Here is a 21012-nt window from a genome sequence, read left to right on the forward strand (position 1 = left end):
CTGCATGCATTCATATTGCTTTGCAAGAAGGGAGCATGCATTTATGCACGCGCGAGTCACCGCGCACTAATCCAGATACATAATTCAAGAACTCGGCTGACTCAATGAGTTACCGTTGAGGTACCGATCAGTCTCGCGGCTCTCCTCTTCCACCCGCTCGAGGACGTAGGAAAGCGTATTCGATCGATCGCGCTGATCGATAGCGCGATACATTGATCGCGAACCGTTAATCGTGTCCCCGAACACGTGCGATGGAAATATTACGCGTTCGCCTGCCGATAGTTCGTTAACCGAATAATCTACACGTTCTCCGAAGAACTTGTCAACTGCACAGACAACATTAGGTACATTTATTATTGAAAGTTTTAAAGATTCTTTGATGAATCCTGAGCGCATTTTGTAAAGGAAGCTTGAAAAGAGTTCCTACCCATACAGCACGAAAACATTTCAGAAATATTTCAGAAGTATTTCATCTGACAGATGAAAGCATCTCATAGACATTGCAAAATGTTTCTGCAACAGTTATGAGACAACTCCGGAATAGCAAAATGTCCGCGACACTTGCATTCAAAACCTTGTAGAAAGGTTGCTGAAAGGTATAGATCAATCTGCAACCTTTCTGAAATATTGCCGAAAGATTATTAAAATAGTTGAAATCTTTTTGATATATTACTAAAGGTTAATTGAAATAATTTTTAAACTTTCCTATGATGTTGCACACAAATTACAAAGCTCTTATTAAAATCAATTGAAAATACTTCAGAAATTATATTTAAATTTATTATACGAGTATTCAGAAGATTGCAAATACTAAAAAGTTATAATAAAAATTATATATAAAATGTATTTATTATTTTTATTGTACGTTTTTATTTAATATTTGCAATCTAATTGATATAATAAATATGATTTCTGAAATATGCTTAATGAAAAAAATACATAATATATATAAGATGTATATAGATATGCATATATATCTATATATATAAGATATATAGATGTACACATACGTAGCTAAACCAAGTATTCACCAAGTTTCCCTTTAAAAAGCGCGAATTGTTGGCACATTGACAAAGAGCCATTCTTATATTATATATTTTCCTTTTTCTTCCTCCAAATAGTTGATTAAAAGGAAAGAATTATATAGATATATAATTCTCTGTTCACACAACACTTATATTTGAAAGAAAAAAAGGATACGTGAAGATAATGTATTTTTTTGTCAACTGGTTAGCTTCACTAAAGATCGAATACTTGGTCTAGGTATATATATAATTTTACTTTTTACAATATTCACATTTTTTCAAATTTATTGCATGTGGTAGGTTTTAGAAACATTTCTGTTGCAACATTTCATATGACATATTGCGGAATCCTTTCAGAAATGTTGCATATGAAATGTGAAATCTTGAAATGATTTTAAAACCTTCCTGAAAGCTTTCTGTATTAATCGGTGCTGTATGGGTACAATATTCGATATTTTGACAATTAAATCTATCTGCGAGTGAAATCTATAATTAAATATAAGTAAAGCGGAATTAAAACGAAAGCAATTTTGTTCCAAATTTTTTCAAAATTTTTATAATATTATAATAATCGATTCTGCATAATCGATGTTCTACAATGATGTGTACCTTCCTCGTTGTCTTTAATCTGTCTCATTTTTCTCAACCATTTTCTGCCGACCTCGCGCGATCTTTCGTAGCCGATTGCGTACGGACATTCACGTATATGTATCCTGCAGCCTATAACTCTTGCTCCGTTTCACCTCTTACAACAAGATCTGCACCTTCACGTGTGCATATTTCCGCGGCGCTTTCCAACGTGCACGGACTCGGCCTGAACCGTTACGGCGCAGCCTTGGAGGTAACGCGAATGGAAGATAGCGGCAACACGAGACGTCCCGACCGCGATCTGCGTACGGATCTAACACATGTTCGTATCTTACGTAACACTTCCCGTAGTATGGGGGATATCATGGACACCAGCCAAGAAATGCTGTCATTATGACAAATGATACTGACAAGAGACCAAAGCGAGAACGACGCCCGCGATGCGATGAATCTCTTCGGTACTTCCCGAGATAACGTACTTTGAAGAGAACGTTCATTTGGTGGTCTGAATATTGGATAAACACGCAGAGATTAATATTATAAAAATGAAAATAAAAATAGAAAAACAAAATAATAAAAAATGGAAAAAATAAAATGATAACATTCTGACGTGATCATGGAAGCGTTACACTTACGAGTGCGATATCTCGCTCGACTTATTACAATTCGACGCGTAACGCATGTCGTAAGATTCAATCGAACGAGATAAGAGGAAGTGCATTGGATTTATATATTCGGCACGCCGATTTCCATAATTTACGGTCGTCGCGGTTTCGTTCTGCGGTTCGCCTTCCTCGACAACGCGGCGAACGTTATGCGGGTCAGGATTGTCTTTCTCCTAACGATGTCGCCTGCTGGGTTGCAGCGAGGTAGCTACTGTGTGTTAACACACTGGCAACTGCACTCGCCAAACAGGTTCACTGTTTTCTCGAGGCGTGCAATGATGCATTTCATCTCGAGAAAACAACTAAATACGTCTCCGCGTATTAAATAGCATTTTTACGTGCCTCGGCGAGAACTCGAGGTAAGTGAAATTATATTTTATCTGTCAGTGATTTCAAGGAAACGTGCGGAACACATTTCTCTTTCCATGTCACTTTTAGAAATTGCAATTGTGTAATACTGAATATTATTATATATATTTATTATATTACACGTGTTCAGAGAATTCTAACAATCACGAAAAGCTGAGGCAGAGACGTATTTCAATGTTTTCTCAATTCGCAAAGTTTCTTCAACTTGACATGCATAATTTTCAACAAACAAATAACAATCCTTGCCTCCCAAGATAATCAGCTGTTTACGTATGCTAACAATCCAAACGCCTATAATTATGAGAATCAAAGGCCAAGCCGTCATTGCCTAATTACGAGCGTTAACAGCTGAGCGTACAATGTGGTGAGCGGACACGCGAGGCGTTTGACAGCCGATGAAGCGGTCGGCACCGGAAATCGAAAGTGAGTCAAGCGATACGCGGCATACGTGACGCATCTTCGCCTTGTTGTGCATTTGTGCAGACAGGACTGTCTGTCCGCGAGCGAAGGCGAATTAGACATGCATACGCGAGTCGACCGGAAAAGGGATATACGTGTACGTGTGCAGGGGAAACGTCAGTTTTCCCTAACTGCATCGGTATTATGCACGCCGGTGCGTGCACGCCGGGTCTCCCTCTCATCGCGAGTGATTATCGAACACGGTATCTTCGTGAACGATCGCATGAATGAAGCGCGGCACAGCTCCGTACCATGACGCGGCCGTGCGCGGATTACGCAACGCGCGAAACGGCGATCATGAGATTTCAATGCTCGAAGAGAGAGAGAAGCGGAAAAAGACACTTTGCGATTTAGACTCGGGCGCGGGTCTTCTCTCTGCTCGGGATCGTAGATGGAAAAATACAGGAATATATTAGCGAGGTAACGACGTTAGAATCGTTGGACGGGTTAGCGATTCCAGTCATCGGAAATATTTATGGGTAAACGTATTTCATTAGCATACATATACAGCTGATTTATCGATTTCCGAGGCATAATAATACGGTAGCGGTATAATTCATGAAATTATTGGGTTGGCCAAAAAGTAATTGCGTTTTTTTTATATAAATAAAAGGCGAATTTTTCATGGGAAACAAAAACTTTATTAAACAATATATTGTCCATTTTGTTTGATTATCTTTTGCCATTTTTCAGGCAACTTCATGATTCCGCGCTCAAAAAAGTTCTTATCTTTTTCAGCAAAAAACAATTCCAACAACGATTTCATATCCTCATCAGCAGTAAAGGTTTTACCATTCCAGGCGTTTTGCAAAGAACGAAACAAATGGTAATCTGATGGTGCCAGGTCTGGCGAATATGGTGGATGTGGTAACATCATGGTAACACATCCCATCCAAGCTGCAACAATTTTTCACGAGTGACCAAACTTGTACGTGGTCTAGCGTTATCATGGTGAAACACAACACCTTTGCGATTCACCAATTCTCGACGTTTCTGTTTGATGGCATCATTTAATTTATCCAGTTGACGACAGTATACGTCTGAATTAATGGTTCGATTCCTTGCAAGCAGCTCAAAATACACAATACCTTTAAAGTCCCACCAGACTGACAGCATAATCTTTCTTTGGTGAATATCTGCTTTTCAAATGCTTTGAGAAGGTTCATCACGCTTGCTCCACCATCTTTTTCGTTTGACGTTGTTGTAGACGATCCATTTTTCGTCGCCTGTTATCATACGTTTCAAAAATGGGTCATTTTCCTCACGTTTCAAAAGAGAATGGCAGATGTCAATACGCTTAGTGAGATGAATTTCTTTGAGCTCATGTGCTACCCAAATATCGAGCTTACTAATGTATCCAAGTCGTTTTAAATGGTTCTCAACACTCGATTTCGATATGTTAAGATTCTCAGCAATCTCTCGTGTCGTTAAACGCCGATTCGAATCGATCAGTGCCTTTATTTTGCCATCGTCAATTTCGATTGGCCTTCCTGAGCGTGGTGCATCTTTCACATTAAAATCTCCAGATCGAAATTTAGTAAACCAATTTTGACACTGCCGCAGCTTTAAAGCATCTTCGCCATATACATGACATAACTTTTTATGAGCTCGCACAGCGTTTTTCCCTTTTCGGAAGTAATAAAAGAAAATATGAGGAAAATGTTCTTTTTGATTTTCCATTTTGAAATCGACGGCAAAGAAACAATTGTTAACGAAATCGTGTAGTTTCTTTTTGTAAAACAAGCTTGAACTGTGAGTTGTTAACCTACATAATGAATTTGCGGTTTAGAATGAAGTTAGTTACATTTCAAGACATGTATGTCCATTTATTGGAAAAAAACGCAATTACTTTTTGGCCAACCCAATATTTTAATGGATTGTAAAAAAAAACCGAACGAAATCTCTTCTCTCAATTAACTGAAAAAATGGTTGCAATAGAATTGCAAATTCCGGACACGAATTAGTTATTTGCATACGATTCGTTTCTTGCGATAACGTGGACATTGGTGCGTTTGCGAACAAAAGGAATACGTGCTTTTCCCGAAGCGATAGCGAGGAAGGAGCAGATTTTAAGAGAGGAAACAAACTGCATGTGGAAAGCTTTTGTACGTGCTGTCGCGTGTCCTAAATACATTCGTTTCATTGCAACTGCGATAAAACACATGTACATAGAGTGTCTTTCGCCGTTTCCTTTCAGCTGGAAATATTAGAATGAAAATTTGTGAGGATAGCGAACGATTTTGAAATTAGGCAAACTGTAATTTAAGAAATCAATAAATCAATAAATCTTGACAAATGAGAGAACAGTTAGAAAAACAAACACACTAATAAATTTAATTTTTTAGCTAAATCGTTACATCTCTACTAACTTCAACTTTGAGATTTGAGATTTAATCAAACTAGTAAATGACAACTCGAAAAGTGCAAACAAAACTAATGGGGGGAGGAGGTTCTCTTTGTCCAGAATCTTAAAAAATATCACAAAACTTTTTTGGACACCGTGTATACAATGAAACTGCAGGCGTTGCTTTATCATCGTTTTCCTTTCGTCGGACTGGCGTTGCGGGTGTCTCGTTATCAAAGCACACGTAAATCAGAAAAGGCGTGGCCTTGCGAAAAACAGTTCGCGACTTGCCAGTGTCTGCGCGAGTGTCATAAATTTTTCCGGCAGTTAAATATACTCACGAAGTTCTGGACAAATTCGTCATTAGAATGATAAAGAGGCGAGCGTGGCAAGAGCGCGCTGTGATCGAGGAGTTAGCTTTACGTCTGCAAGCCAGACGTAATGGGCTTTCAACAAATATTAGACTATTCGTCATTATGCAGAACGGTATCGTCGAGACTGTGGAGGGATGAAATTGAGCAGCAGGATCCCGCAAAATTCAGCGCGTGCGAGAAACGTCGAGAATGAAATCTGTTGTCGCACGAGCCGCGCAGAACCGTAATTACAAACGGAATAAATCCAGCATGAGATAATATCTTCTAGCTCGGCCTAATTGCAAGCTGGTAATACTCTGTCGTTTGTTCCTTCCACGAATCCGAGCCGATCAAATTATCAGGGGAATCACACATCGAAGTCTTGATGTCGCGCGAACGTTTCAACTTTATCTATCCATAGAGAGAAAAAAAATAAAAAACTTATTCATTAATTAAACGAATCGTCCGAGTGTGCAGACAGGAAACGAGACCGACGGTCGGAAAGGCGCAGTTTTCTTCTTCATAACGGCGATACAGCGTCCGTCTCCTCGACGGAAAAACGTCCGCCCGTTAATGTTACGTCTATATTAGTGATATCTTTTTATCTCGGCGAGACCGAGGAAGGCCGACTGCATTAATCGGCGAACGGGGTGGCAGTCGCGCAGTCTGCGTCCGCGTGCGCATCTAACCGAGGTATGTGTTTTGCTAGATTTTGTAATGTCGAGTTGCAACTTAATCCTCGGTCCGATAATGATTTGGCGCGTAACGTGTAATTAGGAGTTGCTTACATCCGGACGGACAGCAGCCTTGAACATCTTCCTCGCGACAAGATGACCACGAGCGACTTTGTTGATAGCAAAAACGAGATGACGGCTCCGCAAATAGTATTGTGATACATCCGGTATTAACGTTGTTATATTTAGAATAGACAAAGTGTGGCTACGTAACTTGGCTGTCACGTCGCCGCGTCGTTCTATATCGTTGAAATTAATCAGAAAGTTAGATCTTTCTCAAAGTCAATCATTGCAATAGATTATTTAGACTCGTGCATTTTCCGTGATTAATTGCGGACGCATGTGCTTGCAGTGATTACCTCATCGGCTGAGCGGAAGAGAATTGCAAACATTGCACGATCTGATCCTTCCGCCCGATCAATATCAAGCATGATATTTCCGTTATATGATCAGTGATAGTAACATTACTACTAATTCTAGTATCAAGGTTGTCACAGCAGAGTTGGCTTATCTATGTTTTTACGCTAACCAACGCCTCTGAATTTTTTTATTGTCTGAGATAAATAAGAAGTCGTGCTCAGTCTGCATACGTCTCGAGTTAATTATCTCTCGATGATAAGAAAAATCCAAAGATTTTTTCCAACGTAGACTAGTTGCCGCTTTGCTGAAGGATACGCGCACTTAACATTGACGCAATGCCTCCAGAAACTTACCGGCTTTTAATAAGTATGGTTCACGCTACGCCGTGGCGTTATGCAACCGCCGCGGAGCCAACGACGCATCCTGTCGGATGTACGCTATTTCGCAATCATAAGCAGAGCAATGGTTATGCGAACCCGAAACGCGGGAGAGACGTGAGAGAGGGGGAGGAAATTCGGTTTGATATTTCGCGGATCCTGCCTATCAAGTCGCGTTTGCGTAATACCGCAAAGACACGGCTGTCTTCTGGTTCACAATTTTCGTGCGCGTCCCTCTGATGAGTCGCCGACGGTGCAGTCGAAGCCGGAAGTCGCCGGCGATGCACCGTGAAAACAGCCTTTTAATTCGGTAGCTCATCATCTTCGGAAAACGAGCGGCTGCTCGGAACATACGGCTGTTAGAGCGGATTTTCCGAGCGATCTGATAATGCACGTAACACTGCTAATGCTGCATCCACGACAAACGAGCGATTGTAATAGAGCCGTTCGTTACGGAGGTAAAACGTGAGTCAGCCTTTTCATGAGCAAATCAGATGAATTAATCTTTTCCGAGAATACCATGTCGGGATCAAGTTAAACAAGATGGTTAAAATTATTCAGACTGCTTCAGACAATGATTTCCGAGAGACGTATCTATTATAATAAACGAGAGCTTTCCCATGCTTGGATTGGTCGCGCTGATCTTGCGCGGAACGATGCACCTTTCATCAGGCATCCCGATTGCAGACAGTCAATGACATCAACAACGATGTCTCGCTCTTATCACAAATTGATTTCCCTCTCAGAAAGCCGTTACTTTGTTCGGAACAGCCACGGGCGAAACTACGATCGCGACCGCGTGACGCCGCCATATATTCGTAAAGGCGAACGGTGACAGCTTGGGCTATGTAATTCAGCGCGAAATCGTGTGGATAAAATATATCATTGTCAGTGATTGTGCACGCCGATAAGACAAACTGATACGTGGAGGCTATTTCCTTTGTTGTGTTCCACATGTCGCCTTTCATGCATAATTGTGACGCGCTCTATCTTTGCAATTAAGCTCTGTTGTCGGCTGAACGCGCAATTACAGGCGTCTTTGTGACGAACGAGTTTCGCATCCTACTTGCGTAGACACGGATGGAGTTTGTTTCAATCACCGTGAGAACAGCGAAGAAGCACTCACTAATTTATTAACTGCCTCGCGTTTGCTCGCGTTTGCAAACTGGAAATTATCCGATGTTTTGCAATCACGTTGCTTAATCAAATAATTTACGCCTTGCGGAATAAATCTACTTAAAGCCGCGATAAGCACGCGATTGCAAGCTTCGGACAGTAATTCTTCATTTACAATAGTTAGGTAATTGCATGATTGAGATTTTGTTCAAGTTCTAGCCGAAGAACTATCGATCTAAAATTCTAGATTTTCGCTTTCTCCCGAACACATGTATATTTATGATTCTGAATCAATACTGATTGTGAGATTATTCGGAAAATGAGAAAAGGATCCCAATTTGTCTAGGATTCATAACGGGAATAGGCTACAATTTTTCTAAGCTATCTCATTACAACGACGGTGATATCTCAGACGACTGCTCTTGTGGTACCACGAAGAATTATATTGGCGAACAAGTCAAATCGGCGTGTGTCTTCGCGTTTCGTGAATATGTATTAGGAGTGTGATTTAGTTTTGAGGGTTTTGCAACAGATGGCTGTAGTGTCAGTTTGTTCTAATAGCTGTTTCCGATAACTGTTGTTTCTTACAGTCTTGACATTATCCATGACATTTAGTAGCATTATAGCAATAGATACAATAACAGTCGTGTTTATATCATCGTAAAAATGCAACTTCCGAAACAGCGTTTTCGACATGCGTTGCTTTTGTTTTTTAATCAAAAGAAAACTGCGGCTGACGGTTATAGAATTCTTGTGGAAACTTATGGTGATTCTGCCCCATCAATTAAGACGTGTGAATACTGGTTTAGACGCTTTAAAAGTGGTCATACTGATGTGAAGGACAAAGAACGCTCGGGACAACCAAGAAAGCTTGAAAATGCAGATTTCCAAGCATTATTGCACGAAAATTCAACACAATCCACAGCATTAAATGTTGATTGTACAACAGTTACCAAACATTTACATGAAATGGGAAAAATTCAGAAGGAAGGGAAATGGGTTCGACATGAATTATCGGAAAGTGCCATTGCGAACCGGTTGAACATTTGCATTTCGTTGATCGCCAGGCAAAAAAAGAAGAGTCTTTTGTCTCGGATCGTTACTGGGGACGAAAAGTGCATCTATTTTGATAATCCGAAACGCAGAAAATCATGGGTGGATCCAGGCGAACCATCAACATCCACTCCGAGACGCAATATTGACGGTTCAAAAGTAATGCTCTGTATTTGGTGGGATAGTGTACTATGAGCTGTTAAATCCGCATGAGACTGTCACGGCTGATCGTTATCGACACCAATTGTACAAGTTGAAGCAAGCCTTGGACCAAAAACGATCACCAATTGCGAGTAAACGACGGAAAGTGATTTTTCTTCGTGACAACGCTCGACCTGACGTTGCGTTATCAGTGAAACAAACACTATTAGAGCTTGAATGGCAAGTCTTACCGCACCCCGCGTATTCTCCGGACATCGCTCCATGCGATTATTATTTGTTCCGGTCGATGCAACACGCTTTAGGGGATACACACTTTGATAATTTGGAAGAAGTGCGAAAATTCGTCGACGAATGGATCGACTGAAAAGAAGAGTGATTTTATCGTGGTGGAATCCATCTCTTGCCAGAGCATTAAATGTTGATCGTACAACAGTTACGAAACATTTACATGAAATGGGAAAAATTCAGAAGGAAGGGAAATGGGTTCGACATGAATTATCGGAAAGTGCCATTGCGAACCGGTTGAACATTTGCATTTCGTTGATCGCCAGGCAAAAAAGAAGAGTCTTTTGTCTCGGATCGTTACTGGGGACGAAAAGTGGATCTATTTTGATAATCCGAAACGCAGAAAATCATGGGTGGATCCAGGCGAACCATCAACATCCACTCCGAGACGCAATATTCACGGTTCAAAAGTAATGCTCTGTATTTGGTGGGATAGTGTACTATGAGCTGTTAAATCCGCATGAGACTGTCACGGCTGATCGTTATCGACACCAATTGTACAAGTTGAAGCAAGCCTTGGACCAAAAACGATCACCAATTGCGAGTAAACGACGGAAAGTGATTTTTCTTCGTGACAACGCTCGACCTGACGTTGCGTTATCAGTGAAACAAACACTATTAGAGCTTGAATGGCAAGTCTTACCGCACCCCGCGTATTCTCCGGACATCGCTCCATGCGATTATTATTTGTTCCGGTCGATGCAACACGCTTTAGGGGATACACACTTTGATAATTTGGAAGAAGTGCGAAAATTCGTCGACGAATGGATCGACTCAAAAGAAGAGTGATTTTATCGTGGTGGAATCCATCTCTTGCCAGAGCATTAAATGTTGATCGTACAACAGTTACGAAACATTTACATGAAATGGGAAAAATTCAGAAGGAAGGGAAATGGGTTCGACATGAATTATCGGAAAGTGCCATTGCGAACCGGTTGAACATTTGCATTTCGTTGATCGCCAGGCAAAAAAAGAAGAGTCTTTTGTCTCGGATCGTTACTGGGGACGAAAAGTGCATCTATTTTGATAATCCGAAACGCAGAAAATCATGGGTGGATCCAGGCGAACCATCAACATCCACTCCGAGACGCAATATTCACGGTTCAAAAGTAATGCTCCGTATTTGGTGGGATAGTGTACTATGAGCTGTTAAATCCGCATGAGACTATCACGGCTGATCGTTATCGACACCAATTGTACAAGTTGAAGCAAGCCTTGGACCAAAAACGACCACCAATTGCGAGTAAACGACGGAAAGTGATTCTTCTTCGTGACAACGCTCGACCTCACGTTGCGTTATCAGTGAAACAAACACTATTAGAGCTTGAATGGCAAGTCTTACCGCACCCCGCGTATTCTCCGGACATTGCTCCATGTGATTATTATTTATTCCGGTCGATGCGACACGCTTTAGAGGATACACACTTTCATAATTTGGAAGAAGTGCGAAAATTCGTCGACGAATGGATCAACTGAAAAGAAGAGTGATTTTATCGTGGTGGAATCCATCTCTTGCCAGAAAGATGTGAAAAAGTTATAGAAAACGAAGGAAAATAGTTTGATTAAGGTATTCATTCATTATTATATTTAAATACATGTGTTTTTGAGCAAAAAAACCCTCAAAACTAAATCACACCCCTAATAAATCAAATCGATTGATATTCGGCGCGTTATCTCGGTTCATCGACGCGGTGCCGAAAAGTAGGCAATCAGGTTCGTCAGCCTCGACTGGTCTAATATCTCCCAACAGCTGTTCTCGCAGCTTGTACATGCTTGCCCGACGCGTAATTCCGTCACGAGATATTACAGTGACATGCTCATTAAATCAACGATAAAATCGAGCCGTTCTTCTGCGTGTATACGATTAACGATTCGATGATGAATTCTCGTTTCCGTATTCTCCTTCTTAATCTCACCTGGAGAGAGGATCGACGAACAGGGCGACGATGATTACCGCGACGATGACGCACGTGAGGTAGATCGCGGAGATCTCGTAGATTTCCGACTCCGGCGGTCGTTCCAGGTTCTCGTGGCCTCCGTTGCCAAGGACGCAGAAATCGGCGCCGCAAAGATTGATTTTATCCCAGTTGGTGATCGTGCTGTTGCTGTTGCCACCGCCACCGCCGTGCCCGCCATCGCTCAATACTGTAACATGATAAAACGATTTTAGAGTCATGTTCTTAAATTTATAAAAATTTGTATTGCTAAACTATTTTTCTTCTCTCTTTATTGCGGCTGTTTGCTACAAGTTTTCTTATGCATTTTAGGATGAAAAAGTCTAATATCTACAAAACACCTGGTTTAAAGACTTATTTTCAAGAAGACGGTTCTTTTTCAATAATTGAGAAACTACCGCAGGTCTTTGTTGGAAAAAGATTGTTTTTTTCAGAAGCAGCAGCTGAAAGAGAAGGTGTAGCTAATTTAAGTTACGTACTGACAGAAATAATGCTATTTATGTGTTATTTTTCTAGAAACAAAAGCTCACGAGCTTGGCACATACAGCTTGAAATTGGAAATTTCTTTGGTATCCTCTCAAGTATTATATTATACAAACTCCATTTTCTAACGGCCACGCGTATTCCAACAAGCCAGGCGCATGTAACAATTTATCGTCACGACGATTATGCTACTTCGCGAGCGGCCAAAGAGTCTTCAAACGAAGCTGTGCGAGCGCAGAGTCGAGAGGTCGACCTGTTACGTCGTACCGGAAACCGGTGTGCCTGCTCGTCCATCTTCGCGAGAGAGCCAGGACACGAGGAAGAAGACAAGAGTGGCACGACGTTGGTCTCCTCGTAAATCAATATTTCACGAGCGAGTTTCTCCGGCGACGAGGCTCTTCCGGTCTTCCCTAATCGCCTTGCGGACTCGCGGTTTGCCTCGGCACGATCGAAAAATCGATTATGCGCGTCCAGCTCTCCGTCCGATGGAGGTAACGCCGAACACATCGAGGTCACGGTTGCATTCAGCACGCGGACCGGTCGTGTAATTCCGCAGCTTCTATTCGCGACGCGTGAAGGACCTTTGTCGGATGCAAATAGCGCCTGATTACCTCCGATAGGGACGCGATGGGTATTTATCGTATTCATCGTTGCTTGACACGTTCTAATTAATTCAGTGTTGTTAACGTAAACGAGTGGCTTACTAACAAGCGAGAATCATTAAACCGATTGAAATACCTTCTCAAGAATCTTAATGGAGTCTGATGTATCAAGCTGAATTGAGTATGTCCACTGGAAGCCGCGCTATGCGCTTCAAAATGCAACGATTTGCTGGAACGCGCGAACAATTTGCGGCACGCGGTGCATTAACACAGCGCGTATGATATATTGGGTTGGCCAAAAAGTAATTGCGTTTTTTTCCAATAAATGGACATACATGTCTTGAAATGTAACTAACTTCATTCTAAACCGCAAATTCATTATGTAGGTTAACAACTCACGGTTCAAGCTTGTTTTAGAAAAAGAAACTACACGATTTCGTTAACAATTGTTTCTTTGCCGTCGATTTCAAAATGGAAAATCAAAAAGAACATTTTCCTCATATTTTCTTTTATTACTTCCGAAAAGGGAAAAACGCTGTACGAGCTCATCAAAAGTTATCTGATGTATATGGCGAAGATGCTTTAAAACTGCGGCAGTGTCAAAATTGGTTTACTAAATTTCGATCTGGAGATTTTAATGTGAAAGATGCACCACGCTCAGGAAGGCCAATCGAAATTGATGATGACAAAATAAAGGCACTGATCGATTCGAATCGGCGTTTAACGACACGAGAGATTGCCGAGAATCTTAACATATCGAAATCGAGTGTTGAGAACCATTTAAAACGACTTGGATACATTAGTAAGCTCGATATTTGGGTAGCACATGAGCTCAAAGAAATTCATCTCACTAAGCGTATTGACATCTGCCATTCTCTTTTGAAACGTGAGGAAAATGACCCATTTTTGAAACGTATGATAACAGGCGACGAAAAATGGATCGTCTACAACAACGTCAAACGAAAAAGATGGTGGAGCAAGCGTGATGAACCTGCTGAAAGCACTTGAAAAGCAGATATTCACCAAAGAAAGATTATGCTGTCAGTCTGGTGGGACTTTAAAGGTATTGTGTATTTTGAGCTGCTTGCAAGGAATCGAACCATTAATTCAGACGTATACTGTCGTCAACTGGATAAATTAAATGATGCCATCAAACAGAAACGTCGAGAATTGGTGAATCGCAAAGGTGTTGTGTTTCACCATGATAACGCTAGACCACGTACAAGTTTGGTCACTCGTGAAAAATTGTTGCAGCTTGGATGGGATGTGTTACCATGATGTTACCACATCCACCATATTCGCCAGACCTGGCACCATCAGATTACCATTCGTTTCGTTCTTTGCAAAACGCCTTGAATGGTAAAACCTTTACTGCTGATGAGGATATCAAATCGTTGTTGGAATTGTTTTTTGCTGAAAAAGATAAGAACTTTTTTGAGCGCGGAATCATGAAGTTGCCTGAAAAATGGCAAAAGATAATCAAACAAAATGGACAATATATTGTTTAATAAAGTGTTTGTTTCCCATGAAAAATTCGCCTTTTATTTATATAAAAAAAAAACGCAATTACTTTTTGGCCAACCCAATAATATATAACAAGTACGATAATACTTTTTCCAGTGCATAACGCGCGCGAGAAAGATCGCGCAATGCGAATTGCAAGTTGCGGTACGCGTTACATCGTCGAGAAAAATTAGCACTCGTGCATGCGATCCCGTCGGTTAATTATCGAGCGAAACTACTGACGTACGCAGACTTTCAGCTCCTATCGTTGGTAGCTTGCCCCGAATTTCGTTACTCGCAATTACGCACAGGTGTTCAAGCACTCTCCAGAACAGAAAATAATCAAGATCTATGCGAGATTTATCGCTAATTTAGATTCTATCCGCATTGACTAATTCGTACGCGCCGTCGAGTGTCTACCAGAGGGACTTTCACTGAAGCAGCGCTAATGATATTATACCGTGTCTACGATCCTTCCTGCTATCGTCAACCAATCGATCGGAAAAAGCTTATTTCTTCTTTCTCTTTTTTATTGCTATATTATCGCGCAAACATGAACGTAAACATGTGGAAATCGTCTGAGTCACACAATTGCACATTGATTTTATGCAGTAACTCATCGATGAAAAACACGCTAAAGACATCACAAATTCTCTATTTTAGTTTTAGTCACCCCTCATGTTTTACAAAACGATGACAAATGCATCGTATCTGGTTACAACAGAAATGATGTAGTGGAAAATGCCCGCGTGTAGTCAGACAGACTTGTTGACGAAGTCATCGGAATAAAATTAGAAAACCCATTGCTGGTTCAAATTCGTTGAAATGAATGTCGCTTTCTCCTACTACCTTAAATCGGAATTTCATTATAAAGATACTTAATATGAACTGTTAAGCAGGTGATGGCCTTCCCCGAGATTTCCTGTGATAAAACTTCGATGGCAAATACACTGGCAGAGTATGCCAACACAATTAAAGTCCCGATCTCCGAGAGATACACGTTTGTAATTTATTATAATTTATTATAATTAAAGTCATCAAGATCTTTTTATGTATATATATATCGCAGAAAAAATAAACTGGGTCCTTACGGATGTAATTCGCCTTGTACGAATACGGAATCGATGCGCGATGATGTATATTTAATCAATTTTGTCCGTACCGTATCGTATAATAAAACAGTAGTGGTAATACACGTACGTGTGTATTACCGAATCATTTCACAAAAGCCTCGTCGATTTTCAGGTATTATTCAGTCATAATTACCCATGACGTGTAGCCTTCCTGCTGTTACCAGCCATTTATCGCCATCGCGTATGTGCACGCCTTCAGCCGACCTCGACAAGGACTTAAAACGATCTTGACCTTTGTCGTGTATTTGCAAATGTTACCTGGCGCCAATGGCATCGACTTTTCTTTATGTCCGTGATGACTTAACAAGAGCTAATTTGCAGTCACTTGCACATTTATTTGGAGCAACATTTTTATAAAGTATGGTTGCTATTTATATTAATAATGGTTTAATAAAACCATTAATAGTACACATAATATCGTGCACTATTTCTTGTCTATTATCTTCATCCTTGATCAGTTATTCATTTAGATCGATTATGAAATCCGAGCTAGGAGATGTAGATGAGCATTACATTTATAGCACGATATAATCACCAGTCCCCTGAATTCGCGGATGCATTCTACGCATATACAACGAGAAACCTGAGTAAACGCGCGAGTTATCATCAGCCTCTACTTCTGCACGTTTCTTCTTTTAATATAAAATATAGTCATGCATATAAATTCGCTACTTGTGTGCAGGAAAACATTCTCCGTCACCGGATCCCGCCGTGCAAGATGGCTTCAGATCGAGCACGTTCGCAGGCACGGCATTCGGCGAGCGAAGAAATCGAAGAGACGTTTCTTCGCACGTAAGATCGGCATCGGCACACAATGATAGGTACGTGCGCGCGAAACGCGCATGTGGAGGCGCACGCGGAATCGGCGAGCGTGTACGAGGTAGCACGGGAACCGACCGTCGCGGGTTTATACCGGATAAATCTCGTTTCTTCTCAGCGAGCGTGTGGAGAATCGTTCTCTCTGTCGCTCCCGTGGCCTCTCCGACTCGCGCCGAGACCCTCACCGGTCCCACGTCGTCCCTCACGCACACGCACAGCAAACGCACGAGGTGCGTAAGGCGTGCGTATCACGCCAGGGAAACGACCGAGCGCCTGATCCGGCTGGAGTGTCTGAGACTACGATGTCCGTTTCACTGGTCCTGAATGCGCACATGACACGTACCGTTGCGCGATGCAGTTTCGGACAGTCTATTCCATTTCGTATCGAAAAACATTTGGTAAATCTACCGATTAGCGAACCCACCTCCTATCACCTTGTCCTTGACATATACTATAAAGGTCACCTTTCCGAATAACCCGCACTAGGTTTTAATCGTCGATCGTTGTTTATGAATAAGTTATTAACAAAAGAAATTTTGCAAATATAGTAGTTATTTTGAATATTGAAAGATATAAAAGACGAATATGTATATGAACGAACGAAGGAAAGTCATTTAAAGCAGTGAATCGTTAATATATAGAATAGTTTCTTTTAATATAAGTACAAAGTATTCTTCACTTTAACCAAAAGCATAAACAGTTAAATACAAAGTATTCTCTGCTTTAACCTAACCTAAACTAACCTAACCTAACCTGGTTAGGTTATATTTTCCGAAACCGGAGCCTCGGACGGCTCGTTTTCAGCCCGCTTCGCGGGAGGGCGGGGGACAGGGGCTTCGCCCCCCCCCCGCCGGAATCCGTGCCCTGTACCAGGTGATCAAAATCTGTACGGTAAAATCTGTTACACTGGTTCTGGCGGGGGGCGGGGGGCGAAGCCCCCGCCCCCTGCCCTCCCGCGAAGCGGGCTGAAACCGAGCGTGTGTGTCCGGGGCTCCGGTTTCGGAAAATATAACCTTTTGCTTGTTGTGGACGGCTGAAAATTCGTGCAAAATCATTAAACTTCTTTTGTTAATAACTTTTTAGTAAACAACGACCGACGGCTAAAACCTTTTGAAGGTCACTCGGGAGGGTGACCTCTATAATATATGTCAAGGACAAGGTGATAGGAGGTGGGTTCGCTAATCGGTAGATTTACCAAACATTTTCCTAGCGTGTATTATTTTTAGAGATTAATTTGTTTAACGGTTCGTTTTGAGGCTTCAGACTTCAAGAGCTCCATTGGTTGACTGGTTAGCGACTTATAAGTAGAATTTTATTTATAATCATGTTGATGATACATGTTCAATTACCAGGCGTGATGAGCAACGCGGTCTGAACTGATAAGCGTGCAATTGTGCACACATCCGAGCACATGCGAGCGCGCGTGTGTGTCGGTGATATTAATGAATACATCGCGAGCTGCTTTGTAGTAATTGAGCGTGTAAAACAGACGACGATGCTATTAAGATGTTGCGAGGTGTGGAATGTCTTTATTATGCGCTCGCGAGTGACAACAAGGCGAGCTGCCTTTGCGAAAGTACGCATTCTGATTTAGTATGACGTGTCGAATCGCATAAAAGCGATCGTCAATCTCTTTTGAACATCCACGGCGCGGGAATCGCATATTTTCATTCTGGGAAATTAGCTCTCAGCGGAACGTCGAGAGAATGCAAAAGAGATGCAACTGACGTCTATCAATCAACGTCTTAAAGATGGAATGACTAATACTACCGTGTTTGAAGACAAATTCTAGACATGAAAGATTTGTTTGACATACTCTCGGGCTACAATGTAACAGTCATTCCATTTCCAAGCGTTATTACGAAAGTAATAGCGCCAACGCAAGCGCGTGGGAAAGCAGGAGAGTCCACTTACCAAGCGAAGAGATGAGGTTGCCCCAGAGCTCGGCGGTCTGCCACGCCAGGAAGAAAAATCCGAAGAACCGCACGACGATGGCATCGACGGGTTGGTCAGTGATCTTCGCGTAGACGCCGCCAACCTGCGTGAGGTAAGTGGCTTTGGCGGCCCACATCGGCGCAGCGCCGAGGCCGAGGAGCACCCCGGCCGGTACCAGGGTGTAGAACTTGGGGTAGAATTGCGAGCCGATGTATGGTGCGTAACACAGCATCGACAAGCAAAGGGTCCACTTGACCGTGAGCCTCTTGATGAGGAACGTGGGCACGAAGATGCACGAGAGCACGAGGGCGGCGTAGATCGCCGAGAGGGAGACGGTGCCGAGGCCATCGCTGGCGTTAATGGACGACTGCAGGTTCGCCGTGCCCTGGAACGCGGTGAATTGTACCATGAACGCGATCGACACGGTGCCGATGTTCTTCAAGATGCGCCACTTCTCGCCGCGCGACAGCTTGAACTTCCGCGATTGCGTGTCATCGTCCGTGGCCGGTAGCTGCGGCGGTTTCTGCGGCTCCGGAGGTATGCCGTCGGTACCGTCGTCCTTGTAGCCCTCGTTCCTGTAGCCGACCCCGCTCACGGTCACCGTGTAAACGGTGTCATCGCCGCCACCGCCACCACCATCGCCGCCTCCCATACTTCTGCCACCGTCGTTTTGCGACGCCACCATTTTACGTGTCGACTACCTGAAACATGCAATAATGAGCATTCGTTAGTTACAGAATCCTCTTTATCGCTCGACCAAACTGACATTTGTTAGTTACGTCAGTTGTTAATTAGTAGTGCGAATTATCACTGACCATCCATTGATAATTATTTGATCGATGAACATCTTCTGTCATAACTCTAAACGTTTTTTTTAAGTAATGCAAACTATAAGAATATTAAGTAGAGATTACCTCTTGTAATAATTTAACAGGATCCTAAAGAGATTGTTTAATGTCAAAGAGCTAAAGAATTTTAAGAACTAAGAAATTATTATCTTTAATGCGTTAAAAAACGCAACGACGTTCGGAGCAAATATTACGAAACGTTCTGTACATAGATGACATTTCGATGGAAAGTGCAATCAGTCAGAGAACGACTTATAATCTATAAAGATTGATGGCAAATTAATCGATAATATTTGTACAGTGATCAGCGACGTTCAAGCACTACGTGAAATATTACTAACGCGCTCCAAAAATATCCACGTATCCATCATCCGTTATCGGGTGAGAATACGTCTTTTACGTACTCGAGGAAAAATCACCCTCTTGTGCCTATAAATTATCAATACCACAAGATATTCAATAAAAACGGTCTTGCGTGAGAACATGTGATTAATGCACGTGTCCACGATAAATAAGAGTTTCGTCACTGTTCTTGACGTGAATCAAGCGCATACAATTACGCGCAGTCATTCATGTACACGAAGATGCACATGAACACCGAACGTGCCTTTATGCATTTGCACACACATTGTTCCCTTCACAATGATATTATAATCGTGTATACGTCGCTTCCTGTGCTGTTTCTTTATCAGATTGCCGCCTCGCTTCTGCGCATCGCTTGCATACTCGTGATTTATGCACTCGCGATATCACGAAAAGGTACCAGTCCAAGAAAATGTTTGATTATATTATAATAAATATTATTTCATAATATATTGATAATAAATATATTTTATTCATCAATTTTCTTGCGATATTTTGTCGCGATTAGATGGTGATCGTGTCTTGAAATTATCCTGCGGTATATCTCATGTATTGGGTCGTCCGGAAAGTTCGTGCCGATTTTGAAGGAAAATTCAAAGGCAACATTTTTTTATGTCGATAAATATTTATTGACTTATGTATGCACCGTTTTGTTTCACAACTTTTGTCCATCTTTCACGCAACTGGAAGATTCCATTCTCCCAGAACTTCTTAGGTTTCTCGGCGAAAAGTTCCTCAAGGTGGTTTTTTATGTCGATCAAAGAGTTGAAGTTCTTGCCGCTAAGAGAATTTTGCAAAGACCTAAATAAGTGAAAGTCTGAAGGTGCAATGTCTGGTGAATACGGTGGGTGAGGTAGCACATCCCAGCCAAACTCCAACAATTTTTGTCGGGTAGTCAAAGAAACATGAGGTCTGGCATTGTCCTGATGGAACACGACGCCCTTCTTATTAGCTAATTCTGGACGTTTTTCCTGAATCGCTGTCTTTAATTCGTCCAGTTGCGAGCAGTACTTATCTGCATTTATCGTTTGGTTGCGTGGTAGGAGCTCATAATATAGGATTCCTTTCCAATCCCACCAGACACAGAGCATGACTTTTTTTGGATGAAGGCCAGCTTTCGGAGTGGTTAATGCTGGTTCATTTCGCTTACCCCAGGATCTTTTTCGTTCTACATTGTTGTAAATGATCCATTTTTCGTCACCCGTCACTAATTGCTTCAAAAATAGTACGTTTTCGTTGCGCTTGTACAGCGAGTCGCAGATGGAAATGCGATCCATTAAATTTTTACGGCCAAATTATGCGGAACCCATACATCATAGCGACTTACGTAACCAAGCTTCACTACATGATCGTGAACAGTGGTTTTCGATATTTTCAGTATCTCTGCTAATTCACGTGTCGCGTAGCGCGGGTTATTCTCGATCAGTGTCTTGATTTGGTCATCATCAGTAGTAGAGGGTCTGCCCGAGCATTCTTGGTCT

General features: G+C 41.9%; 1 protein-coding gene across 1 annotated transcript in view; it reads right to left on the minus strand.

Moving 5' to 3' along the window:
- The window catches only part of LOC105279003 (UNC93-like protein), a 55882-nt gene that overhangs the window by 17715 nt on the left and 17155 nt on the right, over nucleotides 1-21012 (minus strand). The window contains exons 2-3 of the mRNA XM_011338486.3: nucleotides 18300-19021; nucleotides 11807-12035 (exon numbers count right to left, since the gene is read on the minus strand). Of these exons, the coding sequence (XP_011336788.1) occupies nucleotides 11807-12035; nucleotides 18300-19005 (935 nt within the window). The 5' untranslated portion in view covers nucleotides 19006-19021. The remainder of the gene's footprint in view (nucleotides 1-11806; nucleotides 12036-18299; nucleotides 19022-21012) is intronic.

Source organism: Ooceraea biroi, chromosome 9 (assembly GCF_003672135.1).
Source record: "Ooceraea biroi isolate clonal line C1 chromosome 9, Obir_v5.4, whole genome shotgun sequence".
NCBI lineage: Eukaryota > Metazoa > Arthropoda > Insecta > Hymenoptera > Formicidae > Ooceraea > Ooceraea biroi.